Source organism: Felis catus, chromosome D2 (genome assembly GCF_018350175.1).
Source record: "Felis catus isolate Fca126 chromosome D2, F.catus_Fca126_mat1.0, whole genome shotgun sequence".
NCBI lineage: Eukaryota > Metazoa > Chordata > Mammalia > Carnivora > Felidae > Felis > Felis catus.
The window spans coordinates 76074782-76101904 of NC_058378.1; the positions used below are offsets into that span (position 1 = coordinate 76074782).

A 27123-nucleotide genomic window follows, 5' to 3' on the forward strand; every position below is an offset into this window, starting at 1 on the left:
ATACTGTGACTTTTTTTGAAATGATCTCTCATTGCTTCCTCCAAAACCCCCCCACCAAATTTTCCACTTAACTTCTACTCATTGTCTTTCAGGGCTTGACTTTAAATTTTCTTCTTCGAGGAAGCCTTTCATGTCACTCAACACTATGTAGGTCCTTTGTTGATGGTCTGATTAGTCTAAATATTTGCTATCTTTTCTCACAGAAGGGTTATACCTCCCTCCCCTGATGGTGTCCATATTAGACATAACACACTTGGGAAATTCTACGTTACAACTTTCACCACTGTTTACTTTCCTGTCTTCCTGGCCAAACTATAAGCTCTAAGATGGAGTTTCTGTGTCTTTCTTAAACACCACTGAACCCGCAGTGTTTGGTGTAGTGCCTTGGTCACCCATAGGAACGACAAAGACTCTCTCCTTGACCCAATTCTAGCAAGGTTTCTAACAGTGTAAGGCCATGTCCCTAGAATGACCCCAGTCCTCCTTAAAATGCCTGCCCTGAGAAAGCTCAACGCTGCCAAGAGAACTTACTGCATGTTCCAGCCAAAACCTGGTGCTAGGCATTTGGGCCCCTGAGCTCCATTTCAGAGCAGTTACTTTAGAAAACTTGCAATTCTATATCCCTTATAATTTTGAGATGTAAATCTGCCATACAGAACTGTCTTCTCAAGGCCCATCTCCTCCCAGCCTGGTGGTATATTGCTCTAACTTGTCCAACTGCCTGTCATAAAGATATGAGAAGTTTGTTTCTCCTCCAGATAATTGGCAGTTAACAAACCTAGGTGGCCTAGTCACGTGGACCAACATCCCTTGGCACCTTTCAATGCTTTCCCCTTAGCACTCTGATCTTTGGCAAGTCTGCAGTCTTTTGGGGAAGTTCAGTTCAGTTCACGATGTACCCTCTTTCCTGTTGTAGTAGTTATTACCCAGTAAAATCTATCCTTACTGCTTTAACTAGTGTCTCACTTTGTTTATCTCTGACTGTAAGCACACTAAATAGTTACTGAATTAAGTAAACAGGTTCTGCACAGGAGTGAATGGCTGCAGGGGAGGAGTTTCATTATTTCAAAGCTTCTTTTGGGGTCTATCTTCCTCTCCCTCCCTCCAAAAAAGCTACTTGTCTGTTATTTTTTATTTCATAATCTCTACCTACATGAAAGGTGACAATTACATCCAAGTCACCCACGGCGCATTTTGGGATTTAACTAATCAGATTATTGTAGACAGATATAGAAAGCTATTTTAAAATGTAGCATCTCCAAATTTCAATTCCCTGGCTCCTTTTTTAAACATGGCTTAAAAACTTCAAAAGTTTTACCGTTTCTATTTCTGGGCCAACAAAAAGAGTTCAGTTCAGTCCAGAAAGACATGTGGGCGGGTTGGATGTGAGTGCTAGCGTGGGTGAGTTGGACTCAGCTTTGGCTACAAATGGCTCAACACCTCTTCTTCCCTCCCAGTGGGGACAGGCTCTGCTGACTGCTCCCGCAGGTTCCCGCTGTTCCTCCAAAATCTTGCGAGTTAAACTCTTCTGTCGATACTTTTAGGCAGCCCAGCGCGCCCCCCGCAATCCGTGACCCTCGGCGTCAACTCGATTCAGAACCAGCAGTACTGCCACTCCCACGCTCCAGTCCCAGCCTCCGCCGCGGCCGCGCCGGGGAGTGTCACGTGCCAGGACACGGGCGTGAAGCCAGCGCCGCCATGTTGGTTTCTGGCGGCGCTTTCCAGGGGAAGGGCAAGGCCGCTGACGAGCCGACCCGAGTTCCGGGCCTTGTGCGCAAGTGCGGAAGTGTGCTGGCCCCGAGTGTGACCGGTTTCCGGCCGGTGGTGCCGCACCGGCTGCCAGGAGACGTGTAACGGACGGTGGGCCGCAGCCATGGCCGAGAGGAAACTTAACGGTAGCGGCGGCGCCGCCTCTACCTCCTCATCGGGCACTAACTTACTCTTCTCCTCCTCGGCCACGGAATTCAGCTTCAACGTGCCCTTCATCCCAGTCACCCAAGCCGCCGCTGCCTCGGCCTCCTTGCTCCTGCCTGGAGGTAGTGGGGGCGGGGGGGAGGGTGTCCGGTGGGAAGAGTGTGTGCAGGGAGGCGGGCGGAGGGCGTGGGTGACGAGGGTCGGAAAGGAGGTATTCCTTGCGCCTCGATGCGACTCTGTGGGTGGCTTGCCAGGGCCATCCGTGGCCAGGTTTGAGTGGCCCGGGGACTTTGAAATATTGGAAGTAGGGGGCCAGATCATGAGACTTGCTTTTCGTCGAGGAATCCTCTGATCCGAGGGCTGGACGCTCCACGCTGGCACTGGCATTGCACAGATTTTTGTCGAACACATGCTAGTGTGCCAGGTGCTGGCAGGGAATGCAAAGAGAATAGTGCTTCTCAACTAGGATACAGTAGGAGATCTCCTAGGATAGACCTGTAATACTTGTAAAGTAGAGGTACACGATGCAGTACTCATCTTTCAAGATAGTGCATCATCACATTGTCTAAGAAGCCTTTCCTGTTCTCCTTGGCCCCCACTCCTACGTGCACCCTAGCTCTTTCATTTCCTTATTATTGTCTAGGGGTGTTGCTTTTTAATGATTGTGTGGCATTACCCAGACCACAGTATCTAGGGGCACAGACTGCGTTCCAGCCCTGGCTGTGCCAGGAACTTGCTGTATGACCTTAGGCATGTTTCTTTACCTCTCTGTGCTTCACTTTCCATGTCCGTACAGCCTCATAAAACTGTAATGAGAAGTGGATTGATTTTTGTAAGGTGCTGAGTGCAGTGCCTGGCACATAGTGTTACCTACATGTTTGTGAAATAAACATATCTGTCTCTCTAGTTGGACTATGGGCTTCTTGAAGTTTGCAGCTGTTGCTAGAGTGTGTGCAGAGGAGTGGCGTGAGTAGTCAGTGGGGACTAGATCACGAAGCGCCTCATATGCCGTACTGAGGAGTTTGTAGTTCATCTTGTAGGGTGTGGGGGAGCCTTCGAAGGATCTTAAGGTAACAAGGCAGTGAAACTGGAGGTGTGTTTCAGAAAGACTAGAGTTTTCTGAGATTGCACCAGAGTAAAGCTGACTGTAGCAAGAGCGGTCAGTCTGGGGGCCGCTCAGGCCCGAGTGGATGGCACTCTAGCCCTACCCAGCCACATTGGGTATGAAGAGCAGGGAAGAGAGGGGAGAGGTTTTTTAGACTATAAATTGTTGGGCCTCAGTGACTCCCTGGAGGCCATACTGTCAGCTTTATCAGCCCAGAGGCTCCTTCTCTTCCTTCAGTTTTAGCCAGAAGACCTGGCTCCCTAACTGGCGTGTAATGGATACTGTGTACATGTTTCTTGAATGAGTGTCTGAATGGTTAAATGAAGGGATTGAGAAACGAAGCGGGGGAGGAGTCTAAGAGATGATGTTTTGGTTTGAGTGTCTGGATGGATGTTGGTGAACACCTGTTGAGATAGTGCGGTGTGATAAAAGGAGCGCATGAAGGAGGACAGTTAAGGTGGTGAGTTCTTTTTCAGGCTTAGTAGGTTTGAGGTGTATGTGGCTGAGTCTGCCAAAAGTGTTGAGGAAGCAGTTGGTTGATAGGTTCTGGAGCACAGGAGAACGCTCCTGGTTTGAGACAGATTTGGGAGTGTCAAAAGTGTACAAGTGCTCATTAAGGTTGTAGGTTTCGATGCTGAATGTGTCCACATGTAATTAGAAAGTGCCCCTGAGGTGAGCTGGCAGCATGCGGAGATCAGTATTTCATTTGCAATTGATGCTAATCAGAAAAAAGTCTCTTGGATCAGGTTGATCCCAGGTTGTCTTAAAGGAAGAAAGATACCACGGGTTTGTTTGTTTGTTTGTTTCCATTCCATGTTTTTAGTTGTTGAGAGGTGAACTGAGAAATGTAAGACAAGGGAGGTCCAGGCAGCTGAAAAGAGAGGGAGGGAACTGGAGATGTATCTCCAAAGGAGAATAAAGCCAGCAGACAAAGGGCTTTGTGAAGGAGGTGAGAATTTATTTTTGGTTACAAAGAAACAATGGAGAGGAGTATTTTGAGTAGTGGAGTATCTCAGTTAAATTGATGCGTGAGAAATACAGTGGGAGCAGCCTAGAAACTCAAGCCAGAATCTCTGTGAGCCAGTGAAAGAAGGCCTCTCAGGGGGCAAGGATCACAGTGTGCCTGTGTGCTGAGTGTGGGTCTTCTGTTGGGCTCCATGCCTCCAGCAGTAGGAGATAAGAGGGAATGAGCCGGGGAAGGAAAAGATTAGGAAGAAAGTTAAAAAAAAAAATTTTTTTTTTTAATCTTTATTTATTTTTGAGAGAGAGACAGAGTGTGAGCAGGGGAGGAGCAGAGAGAGAGGGAGACACAGAATCCAAAGCAGGCTCCAGGCCCTGAGCTGTCAGCACAGAGCCCGATGCAGGGCTCGAACCCACGAACTGTGACATCATGACTTGAGCCGAAGTCGGACGCTCAACTGACTGAGCCACCCAGGCCCCCCTAGGAAGAAAGTTTCTAGAAGCTAAGGGCTTATAAAAGTTTAGTAAGAAGAGTGGGCTGGACTTTTGAGGCCATGTAGAGGGAGAATACTTTTATTTTACAACTTGGTTGCAGAAGAGAAGGTAGTTTGGGGTTGATAATCCCTGTGGTGAAGATCAGTGTGGGCAAAGGGAAGTGAAGAGAACTGAACTTTGGTTAGAAAATGGCTTTTTTAGTGATTTGGCATTCTCTAATGGCTAGTTCTCTGGTCGAAATAGTGTGATTTTAGGGATGGCAATTAATGGTTGACCTACTTTGCCTTGGGAATACAAATACCACGTGTTCATTTGTACAATGAATGCTTTGTAGGTAAGAGTCCCGACACACCCCTTCTTGTCAACAGAGTTCATGTCTGTACTTAAGTTTCTTATTACTGTAGAAATAAAACTGCGTGTATTTGGTAGCAGAAAATATTTGAATTATTTTTTACCAGGAGGAAATTCAAAATAAGATGTAAAAATAGTAGGTATAGATTTTGTTTCTGTTTTTAAAAACTCCTATATACAGATATGTGTAATTTATATATATTTACAATAAATACTTGACTATTCACTTAAAAAATATAAAAGGTTATGTACCAAAACATTAACGTGTTAACAGTGATTGTCTTCGGGAGGTGGGCTTATGAATGAATTCTGATTTTTCCCTCCTTTTGTTGTTTCGTATTCTTATTTTCTAGTTTTTCATCTCAAAGAAAAAAAGAACAAGTCTTTCTTTCTTTCTTTCTTTCTTTCTTTCTTTCTTTCTTTCTTTCTTTCTTTCTTTCTAATGCAGAAATAGAAAAAAGAACACGTGCAATTGCTCGATCTGCCTTATAGGATCGTAGCTACAGAAAAATAGAATATCCTTTAAATCTTTTGCTCTCCTGTTCCTTTTCAGAAGATTCCACCGACGTTGGGGAGGAGGACAGCTTCCTCGGTCAGACTTCTGCTCACACGTCTACCCCACAGACCTTTAGTTACTTCTCTCAGGTATCAAGCAGTAGTGATCCTTTTGGGAATATTGGACAGTCGCCGTTAACAACTGTGGCAGCATCGGCTGGACACTCAGCATACTCCAAGTCCCCAGCTGCTCTCCCTTTTACAACTGGATCCCAAGATGCGTCGAATGCGTGCTCACCAGCCATTTCGAAGGCTCAGTATGGTGCTCCACCTTCTGCACAGATGGGAATGAATACTTACCTGCCTTCTCAGCCAAGTAGTCTCCCTCCTTCCAATTTTGGGAGCCCACCGCAAGGAACGCCCCAACAAGGACACAATCCATATCGTCACACCCCTGTAAGCAGCAGGGCTAATCCTTATATTGCACCCCCACAGCTGCAACAGTGCCAAACACCAGGCCATCCCCCCCATCCTTCACCCGCCGGACCCCCGGTTCAGATGTACCAGATGCCTGTAGGATCTTTGCCACCGGTACGGAGATGTGTTTTTATATCTTAGCTATTCACTCTGATTTATTTTATTTTGTTTTTTATTTTATTTTTTATTAAAAGCAATTTTTTTTTTTTTTTTTTAAATTTTTTTTAACGTTTATTTATTTTGGGGACAGAGAGAGACAGAGCATGAACGGAGGAGGGGCAGAGAGAGAGGGAGACACAGAATCGGAAACAGGCTCCAGGCTCTGAGCCATCAGCCCAGAGCCTGACACGGGGCTCGAACTCATGGACCGCGAGATCGTGACCTGGCTGAAGTCGGACGCCCAACCGACTGCGCCACCCAGGCGCCCCAAAAGCAATTTTTTTTTAACGTTTATTCCTTTTTGAGAGAACAGAGACAGAATGCGAGCAGGGGAGGGGCAGAGACAGAGGGAGATACAGGATACAAAGGAAGCTCCAGGTTCTGAGCCATCAGCCCAGAGCCTGATGCGGAGCTCGAACCCAGGAACCGTGAGATCATGACCTAAGCCAAAGTTGGATGCTCAACCAACTGAGCCACCCAGGCGCCCCTCCCTCACTCTGATTTTTTATCTCTCTCTCATCTTAGCCTGTGTTTTTAAAAAGTGAGCTTCTATTTTTATTTTTTCATTCCTTTTTTTTTTTTTTTAAAGTTATTTATTTTCAGAATGTGAGAGTGGGCGCATGCTCACCTGCATATACAAGTCAGGGAGGAGCAGAGAGAGAGGGTGACAGAGAATCCCAAGCAGGCTCCACACTGTTAGCGCAGAGCCCGACCTGGGGCTCGATCCCACCAACCACGAGATCATGACTTGAGCCAAACTCAAGAATTGGACGCTCAGCCCCGAGCCATCCAGGTGTCCCAACACTGGGCGTTTAATAGTCAATGTGATGATAAACTGTTCTGAGGTGATTCTTTGTAAGCTATGTGTTTTGAAGTAAACATTCTTTTAAAGGAATCATAAAGGGGCACCTGGGTGGCTCATTTGGTTGAGAGTCAGACTTTGGCTCAGGTCTTGATTTCACGGTTTGTGAGTTCAAGCCCCACATTGGGCTCCCCACTGTCAGTGCAGAGTTCACTTTGGATCTTTTGTCCCCCTTCTCTTTCTGCCGTGGGTCCCCACTGCCACTTCTCTCAAAAAAATACATAAACATTAAAAAAAAATTTAAAGGAAGCTCATTAAATGGTTCATATATTATTGATTTATGAAAGTAGTACCTGATTTTAATGAGTTAACTACATGTCAATATTTCTAGATTTTAGAGTAAGATACCAATAATAAATGTTATCTGGGGATATGTCAGGGTTGAAGCATTTATTAACAGACTGCCATTTTCTCAGTTTTTAATTATCCTACTCAATCAAAACATTCAATTACAGGGACTAAAATTTATTACTTCTATAATTTCTTTTATTTACTTTATGAAGTTTGGGTCTAGACAGTCAAACTCTGTCTCAGGAGGGTGATGGGGCAACATTTGCATTGGGTAAATTCTATGAAATTCCCTTATGCTTTTTCCCCAGCTGATTGTTGAACTGACTTCCACAGGGAAATCAACTGAATCAAAAAAAGGGAAATGATTCAAAGGAAGAATTAACCCAAGTGTGGCAGGGATAGCGGTATTATAATCAGAAAATAACCTAACTTCTCTCTTGGGAATAGAGAATGGGCTCAGTTTTATTGTTTAATTTAAATCCTATCAATACACAAACTTGATAATGTTGGATTTCAGCATATTGGAAGGTAAGCGCATCACAGCATGTGGGATAGTTAACATATTAGTTTGCTGATTAAATTTTTGAAAAGGTTTCTAATTAAGAAATTTAAAAATGATAATTTCAGACTTGAAAGTTACAAAAATAAAGATAGCACAAACAGTACCCCAGTGCCCTTAATGCATGTTTACCTGTCATTAACATTTTACCCCATTTGTTCTTTTACTTGTGCACTGGCACACACTCAACACATTTGAACATCCTCTCTCTCCCCTTGTCACTATGTGTGTGTGCAAGTTGTTTGGGAAATGGTCAGTTGAATGCATTATGACTCTTTACTCCTAACTATTTTAGTGCAAATTTCTAAGAATAAGGATGTCCTTTTACATAACCACAGTACAGTTATCACCTCCGTAATTTTAACATTGATACAACATTCCAAAATGATTTTTAATTTTTTTTTTTTTCAACGTTTATTTATTTTTGGGACAGAGAGAGACAGAGCATGAACGGGGGAGGGGCAAAGAGAGAGGGAGACACAGAATCGGAAACAGGCTCCAGGCTCTGAGCCATCAGCCCAGAGCCCGACGCGGGGCTCGAACTCCCAGACCGCGAGATCGTGACCTGGCTGAAGTCGGACGCTTAACCGACTGCGCCACCCAGGCGCCCCAACCAAAATGATTTTTAATTAAAACATTTAAAAATAATTGTTTTCTAATTAAAAAAATTGTTTTTTTTATTTTAATTTTTGTACTGTTTATTTTTGAGAGAGACAAGTGGGGGAGGGGCAGAGAGAGAGGGAGTCGCAGGATCCAAAGCAGGCTCTAGGCTCTGAGCCGTCAGCACAGAGCCCCATGTGGGGTTCAAACTCATGAACTGTGAGATCATGACCTGAGCTGAAGTCAGACATTTAACCGACTGAGCCACCCAGGCGCCACATCATGTTTAAATTTTTTTTAAGTTTATTTTTTGACAAAGAGGGAGAGAGAACTTGCATAAGCAGGGGATGGCCAGAGAGAGAGGGGGAGAGGGAGAATCCCAGTGTGGAGCCTGATGCAGGGCTCAAACCCACAAATCGTGAGATCATGATCTGAGCCGAAATCCGGAGTCAGATGCTTAACTGACTGAGCCACCCAGGCATCCCTGATTCTGATTTTAAAAGTATTTCCAGTGCAGAAAATTTGAAAAATGCAGAATAGTCAAATGATTAAAAATTGCATCTGGATAACCCTTCTTCTCATTTTTTTTATGTTTTATCTTTTTTTGTAGACACACATTGTATATGATTTCTGTGAACGTTTTTTAGATGTTAAGATTGTTTTCTAAAATGTTAAAAAAATTTTTTTTTAACATTTATTATTGAGAGAGAGAGAGAGAGAGAGAGACAGACAGAGCATGAGCAGGGGAGGGGCAGAGAGAGGAGGAGACACAGAATCCAAAGCAGGCTCCAGGCTCTGAGCTGTCAGCACAGAACCCGACGTGGGGCTTGAACTCACAAACTGCGAGATGATGACCTGAATTGAAGTAGGACGCTTAACCGACTGAGCCACCCAGGTGCCCCTTTTCTAAAACATTTTTAATGGCTCTAGAGAATTCCACCCTTTAAGTCACAGATAATGTACTTAACCAGGTCTCTGTTAGACATTTAGGTTGTGTCCAGTGATTTTGTTATAAGTGACCGTTTAGTATATGTCTTTGTAGGTAAATTTTTGTTTCTGTATTACGTCTTTAAGATGAGTTCTTAGAAATAGAATGGTCAGGTCAAGGAATATGCAAGTTATAGAGATTAAATAAATCACAGGAGACATACTGCTAGATTGATTTCTGTAAAGGTGCCAGTTTACTTCACCATCAGTTTGAGAAAGCCCAGTCTACTTTGAGACTGATGTTGGATTTTGTTGATTTTTGTTGTTGTTAAGAAACATTGTTTTAGGGCCCAATTATTAAACTAAATGGTTGTCCAGAGATGTATGTAGGATAATCATTATGAATGTTACTTTGGGTCTGAGGCATATATGGAATTGTTGTTTTTTGGACAAACATCATAGTCCTGTCTTTCTGGTGTGTTCCAGATTCCTCCTTCAGTGCCATCGGGGTTGACCCCTCCAACACAACAGCAGGCTCTTGCTAGACCCACAGGTCCTTCTGTGCAAACGCCCCCTCCTTTTCTACTTCAAAACCAATATGAACCTGTTCAACCCCACTGGTTTTACTGCAAGGAGGTAGAATACAAACAATTGTGGATGCCTTTCAGTGTGTTTGACTCTTTGAATCTTGAAGAAATCTATAATTCAGGTAAGGACAGATCATGCATCATTTTTATCTCATTTTAGGAAGAGAAGAAATAGTATTTATCCACGGCTCATATTTTGTGAATGTCAAATTCCTTAATCCTTGTAGACTCCACCAGACTCTGTATCTTAAGATAGTGATAGTAATAGAAGGCCTGAATTATTTAAGCAAGGTTTTTAAAATGTTTTAGTAATTGTCTTCTTTGTTTAAAGATGTTTTAAGTTAGAGACATAGAGTAGTTCATATAATGTAGGTGTCAATTTTCCTATTTCTGTCATTCTTTTGTAGTTAACGGACATTTATAAAACATCTTCTTTAGAACTCTCGTTCCTGAAGATGCTTTGAAAAGTGTTCTGTAGTCAGGCAGTTTTGAAAGTGACTTAACTTCATTCACCTCTTGAGATAGTGCAATGCAGTGTGTTAAGGCTCTGAGAAGTCCTGGAGTATAGAATTACGTGTTTTTGTTCATCCTGATGATATTTCATCATGAGACTTAAAAATCCCTCAATACCTTCTGGAAGCATACCTCATGGAGACTTGCTGCTTGGATTAAAAAAAGAAAATCCAGTTATTTGAATTATTATGTTATTTATTTATTTTTCATTTGAATTATTTTATGGTCCTACTTCACAACTCTGCTCCGGCTATTTTTTCTTCACTTAGGAAGAGTCATAATTTTTTTTTTTCAATATATGAAATTTATTGCCAAATTTGTTTCCAAGAAGAGTCATAATTTTGAGTAGCACAAATTAATGTTAAACTTCAATTTTTATTTATTTTTAATTTTTTTTTTAACGTTTATTTACTTTTGAGACAGAGACAGAGGATGAACGGGGGAGGGTCAGAGAGAGAGAGAGGGAGACACAGAATCTGAAACAGGCTCCAGGCTCTGAGCTGTCAGCACAGAGCCCGACGCGGAACTCACGAGCCGTGAGATCATGACCTGAGCCGAAGTCGGACGCTTAACTGACTGAGCCACCCACGTGCCCCAAACTTCAATTTTTAAACACGAATGAACTTAGTTCTGTGTCATTAAGGGTCAACTAGCCACCATATTCATTATTTATTACTTTTATTTTTTATTTTTTAAAGTTCATTTATTTTTTTTCATTACTTATCGTTTTTCAACCTGCCTTGTAACTGTCGGGTTAAAACGTGAACTTTGTGCTCCAGTCCAGCCGGACCCTGAGAGTGTGGTTCTAGGCACCGATGGAGGGCGCTATGACGTTTATCTCTATGATCGACTGAGGAAGGCTGTGTACTGGGAAGAGGAGCCGGCGGAAGTCAGACGCTGTACTTGGTTTTACAAAGGGGACACAGACAGCAGATTTATTCCCTATACAGAGGAGTTCAGTGAAAAACTAGAGGTACGTGGGCTTCATTCTTTTATGCTTTCCTTCAAAACCGTAGGCCCTGTATACATTGGAGCCTCACGTGACACCATTCACAACGAAGCAGGCTTTTTAAGAGCCTGTTTTGATGCTGTTCACAGAGAAGATTGCTTTTGCAGTGGTGCCTTTGTTCAGATGAGGTGCTAATCATGGCCTCAGTAGCTGAAGGTAGACTGTTTTATAGGGGCGTATCACAGATCTAGAAACTAGATACTTGTATCAAACATTCAAACCAACTTAGTCTGCTGGGATCTGTTGTTCAAAGCACGTGCCAAGCATATGGATTCTTTTCTGATCACTGTTCAGTAAAAGACTTGAGCTTAACTTCTGATTTTTGAAAATAAATAGAAAACGGAATAGAAACAAATGTTTTAAGACTTAGCCATTCTAAAACTGGTGGTTAATGTTGTTTCACATAATTGCATTCATTTCTTACGATAATTCTACTTAATGGTTGAATTAATAAATGAATTCAATTTACGTACACTGGAAATGAGATACAGAACACTTTAGTTGCTATTTTTTTTTTAACTTTTATTTATTTTGAGAGAGAGCGGGTATGTGCGAGCACGTGCAAGCAAGGTATGAGCAGAGAGAGAGAGAGAGAGAGAGAGAGAGAGAGAATCCCAAGCATGTTCAGGGCTGTCAGCGTAGAACCTGACGCATGGCTCCATCCAACCAACCGTGAGATCGTGACCTGAACTGAAATCGAGAGTTGGACGTTTAACTGCCTGAGCCACCCAGGCGCTCCTACTTACTATTTTTTAATGTAGTAGTTATTAAAACTGAGATAACTGGCACTAACAGAAAACATTAAAACAACACTGTGTTAACGTTGAAAGGGGCCCCTAAAATGTTAATCTTCCCTAGAAAGAAGATTGTTCAACAGTCCAGTCTTTGGAGTCAGAAATTTGAGGGTGGGAGTGAACTGCGGTTCTGCCCGTGCTACTTTACGCCTGCGATCTCGTGCAGCTGTGAACTTAAAATGTCTACTGAGGGGTTGAATTGTGTCCTCCTTTGCACCCCACAAAAGATATGTTGAAGCCCTAACCTGTAGCACCTCAGAATGTGATCTTGCCTGGAAATAGGGTGCTTGCAGGTATAGTTAGTGAAGACGAGATCATTCTGGAAAAGGTTGGGCCCCTAATCCAGTATGACTTGACATCATACCATGTAAAAATAGAGAATTGGAGTGTTGCATCTTTAAAGCAAAAACACTAAAGATTGCTGGCAAAGCACCAGAAGAAGCTAGGAAGAGGCAAGGAAGGAGTAAGGAGTCTTCTATAGGTTTCAGAGGGATACGGCCCTGGCTGACACTTGACTTCAGACTTCTAGCCTCTGGAACTGTGAAACAGTACATTTTTTTTTTTTTTTATGTTTTTGTTTTTTTAAATTTTTTAAATGTTTATTTATTTTTGAGAGGGAAAGAGACAGAGTGCAAGTGGAGGAGAGGCAGCGAGCAAGGGAGACACAGAATCTGAAGCAGGCTCCAGGCTTTGAGCTATCAGCACAGAGCCTGATGCGGGGCTCGAATCCACGAACCGTGAGATCATGACCTGAGCTGAACTCGGAGGATTAACTGACTGAGCCACCCAGGCACTCCAAGACAGTACATTTCTATTGTTTTAAGCCATTCATTTTGTGGTACTTTGTTATAGCAGCTCTAGGAAACTAATAGACTGGGTAAACCTTTGTTCTCTCCTGTATGTACTGAGGATAATCTTATTTAGGAGTGGTTGAGAGTAATTAATTAAATAAGATAATGTACGTAAAATGACAGACAAGGATGATAAATAGTACATGAGAACTGCTGTTACATTATTTTTATCATCATCATAGTTCTACTTTTCTTCCACACTTTTTCTCACCGTGGCATAGATTTGTCTTCTTGGCTTATATGTTTCTGTTATTTTAGGCTGAATATAAAAAAGCAGTAACCACCAATCAGTGGCACCGTAGATTAGAGTTCCCAAGTGGAGAGACCATCGTTATGCACAATCCAAAGGTAATGTTTAAGATATTAAAGTGTTAAGGAAAAAAAAAAGATATTAAAAGTGTAAGGTTCCTTTCAATAAAGATTTTATTGAATGTGGTTGATAAATGCTCCTTTTTTTATATTAAATATAATTTATTGTCATATTGGCTTCCATACAACACCCAGTGCTCATCCCAACAGGTGACCTCCTCAATGCCCATCACCCACTTTCCCCTCTCCCCCACCTCCCATCAACCCTCAGTTTGTTCTCAGTATTTAAGAGTCTCTTATGGTTTGCCTCCCTCCCTCTGTGTAACTTTTTTTTCCCCTTCCCCTCCCCCATGGTCTTCTGTTAAGTTTCTCAGGATGCACATACAAGTGAAAACATATGGTATCTGTCTTCCTCTGCCTGACTTATTTCAGTTAGCGAATACCCTCCAGTTCCATCCACATTGCTGCAGATGGCCAGATTTCATTCTTATTGCCAGGGAGTATTCCATTGTACATACAAACCGCATCTTCTTTATCCATTCATCAGTTGATGGACGTTTAGGCTCTTTCCATAAATTTGGCTATTGTTGAAAGTGCTGCTATAAACATTGGGGTACAAGTGCCCTATGCATCAGCACTCCTGTATCCCTTGGGTAAATTCCTAGCAGTGCTATTGCTGGGTCGTAGGGAAGGTCTATTTTTCATTTTTTTGAGGAACCTCCACACTGTTTTCCAGAGTGGCTGCACCAGCCACCAACAGGACAAGAGGGTTCCCGTTTCTCCACATCCTCTCCAGCATCTATAATTTCCTGATTTGTTCATTTTAGCCACTCTGACCGGTGTGAGGTGGTATCTCAGTGTGGCTTTGATTTGTAGATAAATGCTCATTTTTGTTAACTTCTGTAGGGATCTAGTTGTAACAAGCACGTGGCTTTTAAAAGCTTACTTATTCACATTGATCGTAGAAACAAAAATGAAGTTTGAATTTTTCTCATGAGGCTGTGGATGTCTGTGTGTCCGCTAAAGTTTAGTGTGCATCATAGTTTACCCACCCTCCACTTGATGATGTTTCATCTCACCTTTTAAAAATATATTCTTCCTATTTTTGTTCGTATTGTCTCCATGAATTTATTTTTTTTTAAGGTCTTGATTAGTGGTGGTCTTTCATTTACCACACTTAGTCTCTCTGAGTTCCAGGTTCCTCACCTGTGATAAGATTTACTTCAATCTTCCCAGGGTCAGGATCATATTTTAAATAAAATGAAGTAATTTCTACAAAAACATCCAGCATAGTACTTGGCATACCATAGTTTCTCAGAACATAGGCTATTTATTTATTTATTTTAGAAAAGCATAAAAGAAAACAAAAGTAATTTTAATCTCATCACTTCTGTAGTTCTTATTGATACTGAAATAAATAAAAATAAAAACATTCATTTGCCAACAAAATTGAAACAATATAAAAAGGTATCAAATCAAGAATAAAAGCCTCTTACTCTGCATTTCCTTTTTCTCCTCCTGTTAGTAACTACTCTTAACCTTTTGTTTTTCATTTGTTTTTGATGCAAACACAAACATTTTGCATACCATCTTGCATCCTTTATTTTTTTTGAAGAAAATGTTCTGTGTGACATAGGACTAAGTTCAAAACAGTTGGTTTAACAGAATATGTGTTTTCCTAAAAAGTGGTGGGTATATCAGTTTTTGGCATTGAAATTGAACTTTGTAAATTAATTGAGAATCTTGCTATTTAAAGGATTATGCCTTAAATATTTTTGTTAGGCAAAGATTTTTCTCTTCTAGGTAACTTTTCCTTAATTTCTTACGCATAACCCTGGATTATTACGTTTCATTTTTAAAATCAAGGTATACTACTTCTGATTTAGTTGTAGTATTTTCCAGTATACGCATTGGAGGTAATGGTATTGATTTGCCTAGTTTTAATGGTTAATGAACTCTAGCAGGACTGTTATAAAATTGGTGTTGGGAGAACAATACGAGTACTTGATTTATAAATTATTCATACTATGAAGTAGTTTAGTATGTATTGAAATAAATTATTTAGCCTGTAGTGGAAATGCACTTGGTCGTGAGCTCTGTCATAATCCTTCTGTCATGTCTTGAAGGTTATTGTTCAGTTCCAGCCTTCATCAGTGCCAGATGAATGGGGAACCACACAAGATGGACAGACAAGGCCCAGGGTTGTAAAGCGTGGAATTGATGATAACCTTGATGAAATTCCTGATGGTGTGTATAGTTTGCTTAGGGCCAAGGTCTTTTTTCAACTCCTCTATTGTAGCATCATTTTTAGAATGATGAAAAAGGGAGCAATTATTAGGAATACCTGCTGTAACATGCAGAAATCAGCCAGGTTGGCACATATCTTTCTTTTTATCCTGTTTTCTCTCTCTTAATTTTTAAGTTGAGAATCCTGTTGAAGACATACAAACCATGTAATGTAAATTCTAAAATACGTATTGTTGTGAAGAAACACTTTGCTGGTTGAAACCAGGCTTTTGGCAATACATTTGGGCTTTTTTTGGTTATGCCTTACCTACCTTGTATTACTCCAGTGCAAGTTTGCAAACTTCTTCTGTTAAGGAGCAAATAGTAAATATTTCAGGCCATATGGACTTGGTCGCATCTACTCAACTCTGCCATTGCGGTGCGAAAGCATCCATAGAAACTATATAAACAAATGAGCATAGCTGTGTTCCAGTAAAGCTTTGTAAAGAACAGGCAGTGAGCAAGATTTGGCCTGTTTGGTCAACCCCTGCTCCAGTGTATATGCTTTGGTTTCTCCTGTTGCACCATTCAAAATGACACATTTCAGGGGCACCTGGGTGGTCGGTTGGTTAAATGTCTGACTTCTGCTCAGGTCATGATCTTGTGGTTGGCGAGTTTGAGCCCCGCATCGGTCTCTCTGCTGTCAGTACAGAGCCCGCTTCAGATCCTCTCCCCCTCTCCCTTCCCCTCCCCTGCTTGTACTGGCACGCACACGCGCGTTTTCTCTCTCAAAAATAAAATAAACATTAAAAAATATACACATTTTATTTTGACAATTACGTATTTCGTTTTTGTTTGTCTTATGAAATTATAAAATAAATGTACTCATTGTGAATCTGAACAAAATAACCAGAGTGAAATAGTAAATTTAACTTGTAGATGTCCCTATATGCCAGAGTAAGATAATAGATTTAACTTGATTTTCTTATATATATCTTGAAGATGCTCTTGATACAGGGTATGTATTGTATAGGGAAATGGAAGGATTTGGGGAAAATGCTTTATTTTAATTAATTACATTTATTTATTTAAGTAATCTCTATACCCAGTGTGGGGCTTGAAACCACAACCCTAAGATCAAGAGTTGCATGCCCCTCCAGCTGAGCCAGCCAGGCGCCCCACTGGGGGATATATTTTAAAGTTTTATTTTGGCATATTGCTTTTCCATGTGGGACTTACTAGTCTCCTGGGGAATCCTGAAGAAATCACAAAGGTTATGGAGATGCAGTAGGCACAAAACTAATGATTATCACATGCTCATAACTTCTGGGATCGGGGTGACCTTCCTCCACTTCTTGGTCTAGTTCACTGTTACTTACCGAGATGGACCTTGAGCTTTGTTCTTCTCATCTCATAGAGAGTAATAAAGCTTATTAGCATGGAAGGGTCCTACAGTTCTTTGCCCAGTTTGTGGTGACAAAAGGGATATCTATAATATTGCATGTATATAGCCATGTATGCATTTCTTTTGTAGGGGAAATGCCTCGGGTTGACCATTTGGTGTTCATGGTGCATGGCATTGGACCTGTGTGTGACTTGCGCTTTAGAAGCATTATTGAATGTGGTAAGTTAGTCATTTTATTTCATGCAATGACTGGAGAACTAACAGAAGAACATTGAAATGTTCATTTTTTTTTTTTTTCTTGGAACAAGTATCATTTTCTGGTGTTATTCAGAGACATTCAAAAGGTGACACCCTTATGTTAAAACAAATAGAAAATACCTGGCAAAATATTTTCTAAGATAGAGCTGTTCACTCAAAACTAAATGTTCATTAAAAAAAAATTTTTTTTTTAAATGTTTGTTTATTTCTGAGACAGAGAGAGACAGAGCATGAGTGGGGGAGGGCCAGAGAGAGAGGGAGACAGAATCGGAAGCAGGCTTCAGGCTCTGAGCTGTCAGTACAGAGCCCGACACAGGGCTCGAACTCACAAGCCGTGAGATCATGACCTGAGCCAAAGTCGGCCGCCCAACCGACTGAGCCACGAGGTGCCCCTAAATGTTCATTTTTAAGATAGTTTCCAGCTGTGTACTACCGGCTGAGGAACTGTAAGGGGAGATTTTTAAATGGTCATTGGGAAATAATTTGTACTTGATTTGCTCTTAGGATACGTGTAACTCATAAAATCCTAGACTGTGAAGAATTAGAATAATTAGAATTAGGGAGATCTTTGAAATGATTTAGCCTTTCCTGACAGACACCCTCTGCCTAAGCACGTCTAGCAACTGGGAATACCTATGCTTTGAGCTTTAAATTTAAAGTGAATTAGTTGAAAGAAGTTGTTTAATGGAACAGTGAATCTGCCTGTTTACTTACATTTTTGAAGTTTTGTTTTTGTATTTGTATAATAGTTGGTATTTATTCAATACTTGGTTTATGCCAGGCATTTTGCGTGTGTCATTTTACTTACCTCTCCAATAAACCCTGGGGGTGTCTGTCCTCTGCACCGGTAGGTGCGGCACTGAGGCCCGTAAGCGCAAGTTAGCTTCTCTGCTTTCGTGGTCTGTGGGTTCTTGGGCAGGGGTCCAGTGGCAGGTGGTTTGATTCCAGAGTCTGTACCCATAGTGCCATGCTGCCTTCCAGAAGTGGTAGTTAATTCATTTACATATTCCTCTAAACTATTGAAAAGTTGAAAAGAGCTTCCTAAAAGTTGGGTTTTTTCTTTATTGGACTGATTTTGTCATTCTTATTTTTTTTTCTTAAGAAGTTTGTTATAAAGCATACTGGCATAGTTAATGGGAATTGCTAACTACCTGTCAAGCTGGGAAAATTTAACCTATTTAATTTGTCTTCCTGAATTTTTTTTTTTTTTTAAGTGGATGATTTTCGGGTGGTTTCTCTGAAATTGCTGCAGACACATTTCAAGAAATCTTTAGACGATCGGAAAGTAAGCAGAGTGGAGTTTCTTCCTGTTCATTGGCACAGTTCCTTGGGTGGGGACGCCACAGGTGTTGACAGGTTTGTGGACTTTGATAACTCGTCGTTCGGATTAGTCACACTTAGATTCAAGATTTAAACCATAATATAAAATAGTTTGTTGTAGCTTCAACAGATATATTCAACAAATACAGTCCTTTATTTAAATGTTCTAGTTGCCCTGACATATGATTTAAATACTGGCCGTTAATGTTTATATGCTACTTATCTGTGTGTGTTTACATGTGTGTTTTTGCACATGTGTGTAAGCATATGTATGTGTTCCTATTATAAATAAGAGACTCTAAGGAATTTTTTTTTTTAATGTTTATGAGAGAGAGAGAGAGAGAGAGAGAGAGAGACCGAGCACGAGGCGGGGGAGGGGCAGAGAGTGAGGGGACATAGAATCCGAAGCAGGCTCCAGGCTCCGAGCTGTCAGCACAGAGCCTCACGTGGGGCTCGAACCCATGAGATGTGAGATCATGACCTGAGCCGAAGTCAGACACCTGACTGACTGAGCCACCCAGGTGCCCTGAGAATCTAAGGAATTTAAGCCAGTTTTAGAATACTATTCTCACCTGTAGTAGTTGAGACAGGGTGCTGTCCTGTATGTTGTAGGACATTTAGGAACATCCTGGCCTCTACCCACTAGACAACAACAGCACACACCCCCTCCTCTGGCCTCGAACCCATAACAGCCAAAGACATCTCCAGTCGTTGTTAAAGACCAGCAGCACTCTGTAGGCACTACGACAAGTTAGTGTCCCACTCAGTTTTGAATGCTCCCAGTTGAGAAACACAGATTGAGGTAAACATTTCTGCTGGGGCACAGGGCTAATAACATGTCTGGGTTTTAGTGAACATCATAATGTTTCAAGGCACGTAGTTTAATAAAACTAATTCTACAAATGGCATTCTGTGTTATTCCATATGTTATTCCAGGCAGGCCCTATTATGAGGGTGTTTTCTCTCCATGTGGATGTTCATGAACTTGGCTACCTCCATTCTCAAATCAGGAAAGATTTTTCAGTGCATGAAGCTGCTTTCTGATTCTTTGTTACATTCCCTGTTGTCCTTTCCGCTGCAGTTTTTGTCAGGTGTCCTCATTTCCACTTAATTGGAAGAAAAATGGAAGAGTAGCCTTTCATCTTTAAAAATAAAATTTAAGTTTTTATGTAGGCGTTCTTTTATGTAATAACTCTTCATGAAGCCCCAAAGTCATAGTATAGCTATAGGCACACATAATTTTTGCTTTATCTTGATTCATTTATAATAACTGTCTACAGAATCAGCTCATAATTAGCCTATGGGATTCCTTTATTCATTGTGTGTTTAGAAATCAGGATCTAAACTTTAAAAAATCTATAGGTTTAAGGTGGCTACTGACTGAATATACTTTTTCTTCTCTTTAAACAGGAATATTAAGAAAATCACCTTACCAAGTATTGGTCGGTTTCGTCACTTTACCAATGAAACCTTGCTAGATATTTTATTTTACAATAGCCCCACCTACTGTCAGACGATTGTGGAAAAAGTGAGCATGGAGATCAACCGTCTACATGCACTTTTTATGAGTCGGAATCCAGACTTTAAAGGAGGAGTCTCCGTTGCTGGTCACAGTTTAGGTAAAACTGTCAAATATCCACATTTTAAACATGATTTTTGTTGAGTCCTCACTGCTTTTAGAGAGGGTGACAATGTTAGTGTGAGATTTAGAATTACAGGTTTTAATTTTTTTTTAATTCTTTTTTTAATGTTTATTTTTGAGAGAGAGACAGAGTGTGAGTGGGGGAGGAACAGAGACAGTGGGAGACACAGAATCCGAAGCAGGCTACAGGCCCTGAGCTGTCTGCACAGAGCCCAACGCGAGGCTCAAACCCACGAACCATTAGGTTGTGATCTGAGCCAAAGTCAGATGCTCAATCGATTGAGCCACCCAGGTGCCCCAGGTTTTAAGTTTTATAAAGGGTAAACATGAATGCGGTGAGTCTAGTTAGATTCTGCTTTTGCTTTTCAATTACCTAGGAATGCTTTGTATTTTAGTTTATTTTGCTATTTGGTAAAACAATGATATTGATGATCAGATCTTGAATGACATTTAACTTTTGTATGACTTCTGCCTAGGGACTTTGTAAAAAAAAAAAATGATAATTAGTGTTACAAAATTATTAATACATTATAAAGCAAAATGCAATTTTTTTTCTAGGTTCTTTAATATTATTTGACATCCTATCTAATCAAAAAGATTTGAATTTGTCAAAGTCTCCTGGGCCTTTTGCTGTTGCTAATGGAGTTGTGAAGCAGCCACATTTTCAGGAAAAGCAGGTATGGCCTGATTAACATTCAGATTTAGAAGTGAAGCTGAACAGTTTATTAAAGTCTGAACTTTCCCGGAAAAATTTTTTTTTAAAGTTTATTTAAGCAATCTCTACACCCAACATGGGGCTTGAACTCGCAATCCTTAAATCAAGAGTCATATGAGTCTTCTGACTGAGCCAGCCAGGTGCTCCTGAAATGTTTTTATAAATCAAATTATCCTGAGGTTTATAAGTATGATAGGATCATGTAGCTTGTTGGAGTTTCTCACTTTTCTTTCTTCTGGATTATAAATTTAAATGTGAAAGAAAGTTTAGGATTTTAAAAAATGTTAAGCAAATTACTGTAGAAAATGGGAGTGAGAATGATTTATTAAATTTATATTTTTCAGAATATTCAAACTTTGGATGATAAACTACCTAAAATGGATTTCTTTGTGGAGCAAAATTGTTTAAGATTTTCTGTAGGTCAGGAGACATTTTGTGGAAGTTTTTCTGAGCTTTGTAATGTTCCCTTGACTTTTTTTTTTTTTTTAAGATGCCTGAAGAGTCAAAGCTGACTTTGGATGAGTCTTGTGACCTTGATGTTGAAAATGAAGAAGTCCTAAGTTTGCAAGAAACTCTGGAAGCACTTAGCCTCTCTGAATATGTTAGCACTTTTGAAAAGGAAAAGATTGACATGGAATCTCTGGTACCGATGATAGTTTCGTTCGTTTCTGTTTGAAATTGTTTTTCCTGTAAGATCAAACGTTAAGAATGGTTTGAACATTCTTACGTCATAATACGTTTCAGATAAGGCAGAAACTTACATGTTTAAAAAATGGAAGGCAGGAGTTTTGTTTGTTTTTTAGTATAATCTGGGAATGCTTCTAAGTAGGACACAAAACCCAGAAGCCATAAGAGAAAGATTGCATAGCAGGAGATGCCCTAAACAACATCTAACGGCCAGCAATAGATTAAGAAGAATATTTGGAACATCCTTTCTGGGCAAAGAGTTTATTTCCTTATTATTTAAAGCTCCTACAAAATAGTTCCACAAAGCCCATCAACACAGTAGGAAAATAAGTGAAGAAAAAAAAAAGTGTTTACAGAAGAATTTTTAAAAAAAACTATTATATATATATGTATATATTTTTTTAATGTTCGTTTTTGAAAGATCATAAGCAGGGGAGGGACAGAGAGAGAGTGGGAGACACAGAATCGGAAGCAGGCTCCAGGCTCTGGGCTGTCAGCACAGAGCCCAATGTGGGGCTTGGGGCTCGAACTGACGAATGGTGAGATCATGATCTGAGCCGAAGTTGGACACGTAACCGACTGAGCCACCCAGGCGCCCCTACACGAGAATTTCTACAAGGGTATTCACTGCAGCACTGTTTATAATAGCAAAACCTCAGAAACACCTTCCATGTCCACCAGTAGGGCACCAGTGAAATAATTAATGGTGCATGCACACAATGGAATACCCTGCAGCTGTGGAATAAATAAGGTAGTGTCAGAAATACTGGTGTGAAGTGATTCCCAAGGTATGTTATGAGAAAAGTGCACAGTTTAGTCCTGTTTGTATAGCAGGCTACACATACAAGGAAAACCACATAGGTGTTGTGTATACAGAAGGTGTCTCTGGAAGGAGAGCAGATTGTCAACAGTGGCTGCTGAGAGGGGTGGTGAGGACAGGAGGGGAGGGGAGAGACTTCATTGTCTGCTCGACTGTAGCTTTTGAATTTTGTACAACACGCATGTATTTTCAGCCAAAAATAAATAGAGTGGTTTAGATGTGGAGGCCCCAGATTTTACGAGCTAAATTAATCCATGATTTAAAAACAAATGGACTTTTAAAAAATCGACTGGATCTTAGATTGCTTTCAGTGATATGGGTTCTTGTTATCATTTCCTTATTTCAGTTGCAGCTCATCTGTCATTAGACCAATTAACTAATGTGCTTATCTGTTTCCTTTTAAAGCTTATGTGCACAGTTGATGACCTGAAGGAGATGGGCATACCCCTTGGACCCAGAAAGAAGATAGCCAACTTTGTAAAACAGAAAGCGGTTAAACTGGTAAAGTTGATTTCCGCCCTAAAAATAGAAACCCAAACCCATCTTTGACTAGCTCCTTTGTATTTTGGAAGTTTGTGTTGATACTGGTATGGTTAGGCCAGCGGGTGTGCTCCCTGCCCAAGGGCACAGTCATGTTGACGGAGGCCCAGACTTTGGAGGCAGCCAGAGCTGAATTTCAGTCCTAGTTAGGGTAACTGACCATCCTGATTTTCCTGGAACTGAGAGAATTCCCAGGCCAAAGGACTTGCAGTTTTAAAATTGGTATTTGGGGATTTCCTGGTGCAAACACTGGGTAGGCCCTGGACAGGAAGATGGATGGGTCACCCTAGTTCCCAGTTCAACTACTTATTAGCTACTTACTCATGAGCAATTTGCTTCACTTTTCGGATCCTTTGTTTCCCTCATTTCTAAAATGTGAATGATGCTACCTTCCTTATAGAGCTGCAGTGAGGATGACGTCATACGTGTCGGCTCTGCCCCCAGTAAATGTTAGCTCATGTTCTCCCTTCTCAGGCCTCACCATCTAAAGAAACAAGAACAGACCACTAAAATCTCATTAAATTAGTAACAGCCAAAAAGCAAAAATTCTTAACAATACAAAACAAAGCCATAACTAAAAAGCATACAGAAAGAAATAGAACAACTGGGAAAAAACTCACTTGTTTAATTTTCATTTATTAAATTAATTTGACAGATTTTCTCAATACTTAGAGAAATTAGCACTTAGGGTGGCTACTTTATTTTTATTGTTGTTATCATGGTCTATGTTGGTCCTTCCATCTTTTGAATTTCTGTGGTTCTTCTATTTGTGTCACGTGTTTGGAACTTCACATACGTCACTTTATACGCAATAGGACTATAAAGTCATAGAACTGATTTGTTACGATTAGCTTGTGTAGTTGAGTTATTCGGCATCTTATGAATACCTTTTGGGTCAGGCACCATGCTCGGTATTTGGGATTTGGAGACGAACAAGGTTATGTGGTCTAGTTAGGGGCAGAGATTTGACCACAAATGATGCATTGGTCCTGGAACAGAGCGTCGTCTGTGCTGTCAGCCAGGGGAGGGGTGGTATTTCTGGCCTGGGGAGAAGGGGCTGGGAATGGGGAGAGAAGACTCCTCCAAATGCTGATGCTTGAGCTTGAAGGAGAGAGAGGATTAGGGGAGATGGCTTTCCAGGAGTGGGCTTGTGTTTTCCTGGGGCTGAAACAGGTGAATTGGGAATACTGTAGGACAAAGTTTCCTGGAGGCGGGAATGGCAGGTGTTGGAGTTTGGATTTTCTTTTATAAGGGAGTGGTTCTCAAGCATGTTTTTATGGCCATGAAAGTCATGGTACTTTTTTTTTTTTAAAGTTTACTTATTGATTTTGAGAGAGAGGGAGAGTGCATATGTATGTGAGCAGGGGGAGGGGCAGAGAGGGAGGGAGAGAGACTCCTAAGCAGGCTCCAAGCTGTCAGTGCAGAGCCCGACACGGGGCTTGATCTCAAAAACCAGGAGATCATGACCTGAGCCAAAATCAAGAGTTGGATGTGTAACCAACTGAGCCACCTAGGTGCCATAAAAGTCATGGTGCTTTTAAAGAAATACCATGAAATACTCTCCTGCTTATTAGTTCTGTCACAAATTACGACTTAGTATCAAATCATCTGTTTAGTCTGAAGTTTAATTTTTATTTTAGACATGTTAAAATTTAAAAATATGTACCATAAGCCACATTATAAAATTTCAGCCATGAGCAATGTGTCTGTAATAAATGAGTTTTTAACATTTTGATTCCTTCCTGGTTTTGCCATTAACATTTGCTTTCTTTTGCTATTGGCTAGGGCCTACTGGCTGATATGGAGGGCTAAAGGAAAAAAAATTGGAGGTCAGCTTAAAATTGAAACAATTCTATTATCAGCTTGGTTAAAAAAGTTTTTTTAAATGCTATACCTGGAAGATTGTACTTTTTAACCCCCTTTACCCATTTCTCGTACCCTCCAGCCCTTATCTCTGGCTACACCAAATGGTTCTCAAGTTTTATAAGTTTGTTGATTTTTAGATTCCACACTTAAGTGAGATCATATAGCATTTGTGTTTCTCTTTCTTATTTCACCTGTCATAATACCCTCAAGGTCCATCCATGTTGCAAGTGGTAAGATTCCTTTCTTTTTTGTTGGTAGGTAATATTCCTACGTGTATATACACACACACAGACACACACACACACAGATTTATACACACACCCACCAAAACATTATTCATTCATCCATCAGTGGACACTTAGGTTGCTTTCATATATTGGCTGTTGTGTAAAAAATGCTGTAATGAACATGGGGGTAGAAGATGTCTTTTCGAGACCGTGGTTTTGTTTGATTTGGTTATCCCTCTAGATATCATATAGTATATCTACCTTTAATTTTGGTGGGAACTTCCATACTGTTTTCTGTAGTGGCTACGCCAGGTAACATTGCCACGAACAGTGCACAAGCTTTCCCTTTTCTCCACGTTATTTCCAACACTAGTTATCTCTTGCCGTTGTTGACGATAGCCATTCTAACACTTGTTAGGTGATGCCTCATTGTGCGTTGGATTTGCATTCCCCTGATGATGAGTGATGTGGAACGTTTTCGTGTGCCTGTTTGCCATGTGTATGTGTGTCTTCTAGGGGAAAATGTCTATTTAAATCCGCTGCCCATTTTTAAATTGGATTGACTTCATCAAAAAAATTTTTGTGTGTGTGAATTGGGCCATAGTTTCATATAGCCCCCGTAAACCTCTTGCTCCAGTTTCTGAGGGGACGCGGTTCTCGAACCCCTGCTGTTGGGCAGTGGGGCAGTGAGGGGCTGTTACACATCTCAGAGCAGTCATTGTGATTATTTAGTGACTCAGTGAGAGATGATGGGGGTGTGTTGGGAAGTGGAAAAGAAGGCTGGCAGAGAGTTCTGTATTCTCTTTTTGCTTAAGAATTAACCAATTAGACTTGATTCCCGATTTCCTGGTGTTTGGAAGCCCTTCATAGACAAGATCGCTTGGCCAGCTGTTATGTTGAGGCGCCCTTTTAAGCAGAGACTTAGGCAGTCGTGTGCAGCCTGGCGAGCGAGGGCCGCTGAGATGTGGGCTTGTGGTGAACAGGCCAGTCCACCCGTGGCAGCTGCTCACGTTCCTCTGACTCTGTCAGGCTGCTGTGTCAGGCTGCGCTCACAAACCAGTGTGAGTGGACTTGATCTCATTACTGCAGAGGCACACCTGTTCCACAGAGGCTCCTAACGCTTTGGTTACTTCCTTACTCATGGAAATACGTGGGTCTTCTGTTCAGCGCAGGAAGTTTTGAGCGTTTTTGCACCTGTGTAATCACCACCTAAGATGGGAGTTAGAACATTTCTGCCATCAGATAATTCTCTCATGCTTCTCTGTAGTCCACTCCTCCTGCCATACGATTACTACTTTGGTTTCCATCATTGTGGAGTTTTGCTGGCTCTTCAAGTTCACATAAATGGAATCAGCATCATATATTCTTGTATCTGGCTTCTTTTACTCACAATCATGTTTTTCAGATTCATCCAGTTGTTGCAACATTTGCAGTTCATTCCTTTTTATCTCTGAGTAGTTTTTTCATTGTGCGACTCTAGCTGTAGGGTGCTCGTCCATTCTTCCCAAAATGGTTTTGAGGAAAATTGGTCAGTGGCTCCATGTAGACATGATGGGTGTAAACATGTTGAATGAAGAAATTTCTCCCCAAATTCATATCTTTATGGGAAGTATGTATTGTACAATTATATGGTACTTTAATCTGTCTAAAGTTGAGACCATAAAGGAAGAATTTGGCATTTTTTATTAAAAATCTAAGTTCTATGGAAAAGTAGAGTGATTGTGTGGATCCTGAGAAGCTTAACAGAAACCCATGGGGGAGGGGAAGGAAAAAAAAAAAAAGAGGTTAGCGTGGGAAAGAGCCAAAGCATAAGAGACTCTTAAAAACTGAGAACAAACTGAGGGTTGATGGGGGGTGGGAGGAACGGGAGGGTGGGTGATGGGCATTGAGGAGGGCATCTTTTGGGATGAGCACTGGGTGTTGTATGGAAACCAATTTGACAATAAATTTCATATATTAAAAAAAAAAAAAAAAGAAAAGTAGAGTGAATAGTATAATGATAGCCAGTATTTAGATTTAACTGTTGCTGTTTTGCTGTTTTTCTTAGTCTCTTAGTCATTTTTTTCTTAAGCATTTTATTTATTTATGTTTATTTTTGGGAGAGAGAGAGAGAGAGAGAGAGAGAGAAAGTAGGGAAGGGGCAGAGAGAGGGAGACACA

General features: G+C 40.9%; 1 protein-coding gene across 5 annotated transcripts in view; it reads left to right on the forward strand.

The window, feature by feature from the left end:
* Positions 1-1784: 1784 nt before the first annotated feature.
* The window catches only part of SEC23IP (SEC23 interacting protein), a 43980-nt gene continuing 18641 nt past the window's right edge, over positions 1785-27123 (forward strand). For 2 of the 5 annotated variants that reach the window (XM_023241009.2, XM_011287592.4), the window contains exons 1-12: positions 1786-2036; positions 5379-5911; positions 9682-9904; positions 11075-11268; positions 13208-13297; positions 15385-15505; positions 17019-17108; positions 18362-18503; positions 19878-20086; positions 20668-20786; positions 21315-21467; positions 22737-22832. In XM_023241009.2, coding sequence (XP_023096777.1) covers positions 1874-2036; positions 5379-5911; positions 9682-9904; positions 11075-11268; positions 13208-13297; positions 15385-15505; positions 17019-17108; positions 18362-18503; positions 19878-20086; positions 20668-20786; positions 21315-21467; positions 22737-22832 — 2133 coding nt within the window. In that variant the 5' untranslated portion in view covers positions 1786-1873. Of the gene's footprint in view, positions 2037-5378; positions 5912-9681; positions 9905-11074; positions 11269-13207; positions 13298-15384; positions 15506-17018; positions 17109-18361; positions 18504-19877; positions 20087-20667; positions 20787-21314; positions 21468-22736; positions 22833-27123 lie in introns of all 5 variants that reach the window. The other 3 variants (XM_023241010.2, XM_023241011.2, XM_045040758.1) reach the window with 3 other exon arrangements.